The sequence below is a fragment of the Hyperoodon ampullatus genome, assembly GCF_949752795.1.
Source record: "Hyperoodon ampullatus genome assembly, chromosome: 12".
NCBI classification, from domain to species: Eukaryota; Metazoa; Chordata; class Mammalia; order Artiodactyla; family Ziphiidae; genus Hyperoodon; species Hyperoodon ampullatus.
The window spans coordinates 37,901,888-37,906,284 of NC_136925.1; the positions used below are offsets into that span (position 1 = coordinate 37,901,888).

The following is a 4,397-nucleotide window of genomic DNA, read 5'->3' on the forward strand; positions in this document are numbered from 1 at the left end:
AGCCCATTTTAGGCTTAGGACCAGGTTCTAACTATCTAAAAATATTGAATGATAACATAAAGTGTTCCAAATGTGGCTATTCTGATTCAGTTTAAAAAGAAGTATTTACAGAAAAGAGTATAAAAGTTTTTCTGAATTTAATGTAAGCAAGCTTCCAGTCTTCCCTTGCCAAATATATTTGATTTATAGTTTAGCTCCTTCACATATTTGCCTTTTTAATTTCAAGATTTGTCAATCTTACCTTCAAAACAGATCATTTTTTAAACTGTAAAAAGTATTCGACATATGCAGAAATAAAAAGCATTTTGAAATTAGTTGAGATCAATGTAATTCTACTCTTTGTTATCTGTTTAGCTAAATGAATCTACTGCTCTTTTTGAATAAGAATAGTTGATAAATATATAAGCAAAATGTACTCATTATGCTTGGATTTGGGGTAGATTCCAATCCATCATTGCCCTGGTACATATCAATGACTATATAAAAATTCAAATGCAATGTCAAACCCAAACCCCAAGGGAAAGAAAGAGTTCAGTTCCCAAGAGAACAGCGCTAGCTTAACATAAAATTTTCTCTAGAGTACATCAGCATTAAATTAGTACTGCTGAAACAACACATTGAGGATTTACAGTAACACCTGGAAGTTCCTTCTAATGTACATATAAATAGAATCACAGAAGCTTTGTTTTACCTCATTGTTTTATGGCCTTATAAATTTAATGAACAAATGAAAACTGAATCTCTGTTCCACATCCCATTCTTTATCTCTAGGTAAGATAAAATCTATTTTCACTTTCAAGGTAGAGTTTTATGTGTCCATACTTCTTAAGCCACATTTAAGGAAATCACCTCTTAACTAATTTTGGATGTTGTCTCTCTTCATCTTGTACAGGAAACTCCAGCAGATTTAATATTGGCATTCATCATCTAGTCAAACCCTTCACATGCTCTTCAAACCAATCAAATTTGGGATCCTCAACAGTTTCTGTCAATAAAATAAGGTGTGGAACTAGCAGATTCATTCAATGAAGACCTGTTTGTTTTTTTTTTCCCTTGTCACACTGGATGTCTGGATGCCATCTGAATTGGGTTTAGAGGATGGGAAGTATAGATGTTTCTTGGCCTGAGTCTCTTAACAGTAGAGATGTAGAAGGGAGACCGAGATCACCAAGAGACTGGCTGTTGACTGCAGAGCACCGCCACTTGCCTTGGTGGTGGCATTCGCTGGATTGGGGGCAGCTGAGGTATGCTGGGAGGAATTACTTGAAGGCGTTACAACAGTTGTTTGATTTGAATAAATCTAAAATATATAAAAAGTTACACTGATCAATTTCCAACGTCACAGTTGTCTCCACATACACTTAATATGCAATTAAGATAGATGATATATTCTCAGACTGCTCTTTTCCCATTATTCCCTTACCCACATCATTTAATTCTGAATTTTTGCTTAGTCCCACCAAGATCTTTTAGTTTCAAAACCAACTACCTAGAGATACCGAATGACTGCAAGTAGCAACAACAACCAAAAACAAGCAAACAAAAATGTCCTTCAATAACTACATAACTCCCCAAGAGTATGACTTTATCCTTAATTCTTTATAAAGTAATAAGTAACCAAGTTAACTAATCCAGTTTCTGATTATATTAACTTAACTGGCATTGCAAAAAAGGTTTCCTCTATTTTCCCAAGAAGGGGAGATTTTAAAGTTGCACAAATAATTTGGATTTTAAAATATGGTAATTTGAGACATGTTATGAGAACTGAGTCATCTATCCTGGATTTGCTGGGTAACTTTCACAAACCCATTTAATACAGCCTTGCGTTTAACTTAAGGGGCCCTGGCTATCTTATCTGCTCCCTTGAAATCTTGAAAATTATATATAACCCATCTCAAAAATGGCCACGATATTTGTTTTAAGTTGAAAAGTATAATATAATGAACCCCTGCCTTAAGGCAAAATGATTTCACCCAAAGCATCGTGAAGTCGGAATGACTTCACAACAGACGAGAGGGTTTGGTGTTGTTTTCACCAGCTGCAGCCTTCCTGCCTGGTCACTAAGCTCACCACTGTGGCCAAGGACCAAGGTCCCCCCGCCCCGTGTCCCAGCGCCTGAGTGGCATTATTCACCACACTATTTTCACCACACTATTTTTCAAGTCCCTAAATGCACAGTCCAGCGGGGCACGTGGTAATCTCTCCTTTGTCACGGAACAAAGGCAGTTGGGAGATTTCAGCTCTCACTGCAAGAGAGGGTTTACAACGGCTTCTGATTACAGGCGGGACCAGGACGTGGCACCAAGCAGGTCTGGCCACATGTACGTTTGGCTGCCCATCAATCCAAAGATAAAACCATTCTATCTTTTGTTGTTTACCCATAACGTAAACCCAGCTCCTTTGTTATAAAACCCATAAGGACATTAAGCAAGCATTGACTAAAAAATTGGTAAATCCTATCTAAAATAGACTAATTTTTAAAATCTCGATCAAGTCAAATATATTTATTGGAAACCCACCCAATAGCGTGTGCTTCCAGGAAAAAGCACTCCCACTAAAAGGAAAGCATTAATATGGTACATAATTTAAAACACGGCTCGCTGTTTGGGGGCAAGACCTGTTTTGGGATCCCTGAAGGTAATCTGTTCTTATTCAACAAAGCTTTGGTGCATCAGGTGACTTTTTTACTAGAGCCCAGTGCAGCAATAGGAGAACCAAAGGATCCTCCACACCAACGAAAAAAACTGTTAATATATTAAACTGACATTAAACAAAATTTTCCCTACCAAACTACCAAAGATTTATTTGCATAACTATTAATAAAACCCCTCAAATTTGGAGGTGGGGTGGAGGATCTGACTGGAAAGGTGGAGTGGGCGGGGGAGAGCAGTGTTTCTGGTGGCCGTGCCCCTCCCCCACCGAGGAATGGTGAAAGGCTCGCTAGCGCAGCCGACCCGCAAGACAACAATAGGGTACAGTTACGCAGCCCGCGGAGCGGACGACGAGGAGCGCTCCGCTCTCAGGCTGCGCTCCCAGGTGAGCCCGGCGGCTGGGTGTCTGGGGACCTGGCACACCCAACTTTTCGGACGAAATGCTCAGCAGACACTCGGAAAGCCCCAATGGAAGGCGATGGCGAGCCACCCGCTCGGGCACCTCTACCTACCCTCCAAGCCCAAGCTGCTGGAGACAAGTGCCACTTCTCGCTCTCCCAGCGCCCCCCCCCCACCTTGGGTCTCCCAGGCTCAGCCCCTGGCCTTCGTCGCGGCCGCCGCCGCGCACCCATCCGGCCGGACACCGCAAGCGAGGTCGGTTCCCGGGACAGAGGATCTGGAGAGAAGGCGGCGGGGACAGGGACAAAGCCTGGCGGGGGCTCGGGACAGAAATGTCCCACCCACCGCCTGCCCAGAGATAGCCAATCTGGCTAACACGGGGTTCCGTGGTGACAAGAGATGGACCTGTAAAGTCGCCCCCGGGAGAGCACAGGGTCAGGAGAGGGTCCCCGCCCAGGCCTCAGCCCCGAAACACGCGGGACTGAGGTGGGTTGATAGGGCCAGGTAGCCGCGGTTTCCTCGGCATCCACGAACCAGCTGAGTGGAGAACGAACGAGAGCGGCGCCCCCGAAGGGGATCGTCCCCTCTCTTTGTGTGGTGCGCTGGGGACGCGAAGACACTCGTAGAGGGAAGCGGGGTGTTCAGGGGATCCAGGGACGACCTCCCCAAAGGGTCTGAGGTCTCCAGGCGCTCCAGAGGTGGGGAGCGCACATTCTCTTCCCCGCTAGCGCCTCGGACTTCTGGGTGAAAGCGGGCGGTGGGCGTCACGCTGCCTGGGAAGGGCTGCGCGGAGCCTGGGGTGGGGCGGAGTCCTCCCAGCCCACGCGCGGAGGTGCTTTGTTTCCGGGGCCGCGGAAAAGGTGGAGGCAACAGCCACGGAGTGGAAAGGGGGCTCCACATTGCCGTCCCACCGGGTCAGATTCTACTAGATTCTCTCCGAGTCTGGGCCCGTGGCCCGAGGTGGGGGGCGCAGGCCAGTCCCCAGGGGGCGGCCCCACCCGCCTAGGGCGCGGACCCCAAGCCCCAGCGTGCGCCAGAACCTCACCTGCGTAGGTAAGAGTAGTGCCAGAAGCAGCAGCCCCAGTCCGAGCCTGGCCACCATCGCTCTGCCCATGTCCGCTCCGTCGGTGCGCAGCGCGTCTCACTGGATGCGGGGTGCGTGAAAGACCGCTGGCTCCGGGCGGGCGCAGGCAAGGTGGGGAGGGCGGCCGGCGGGCGGGACCTTATATACCGGGACAGCCACAATAGCCGTGACGTGGCGCCGCCCGCCCACCCGCGCTCCCCTCCTCCGTCGCCGCCGCCGCCCACCGCGCGCGCCCGCTGGCCGCCTCCCCGCCTCTCCGCATC

At 48.1% G+C, this 4,397-nt stretch overlaps 1 protein-coding gene across 1 annotated transcript; it reads right to left on the reverse strand.

The window, feature by feature from the left end:
* Positions 1–485: 485 nt before the first annotated feature.
* CD24 (CD24 molecule) lies at positions 486–4,164 on the reverse strand (the record flags this gene model as incomplete). Its single annotated transcript, XM_079716224.1, has 2 exons — positions 486–1,300; positions 4,096–4,164. 2 exons carry the CDS (start codon positions 4,162–4,164, stop codon positions 1,133–1,135), a joined length of 237 nt encoding a protein of 78 aa, XP_079572350.1. The 3' UTR covers positions 486–1,132.
* Positions 4,165–4,397: the final 233 nt, after the last annotated feature.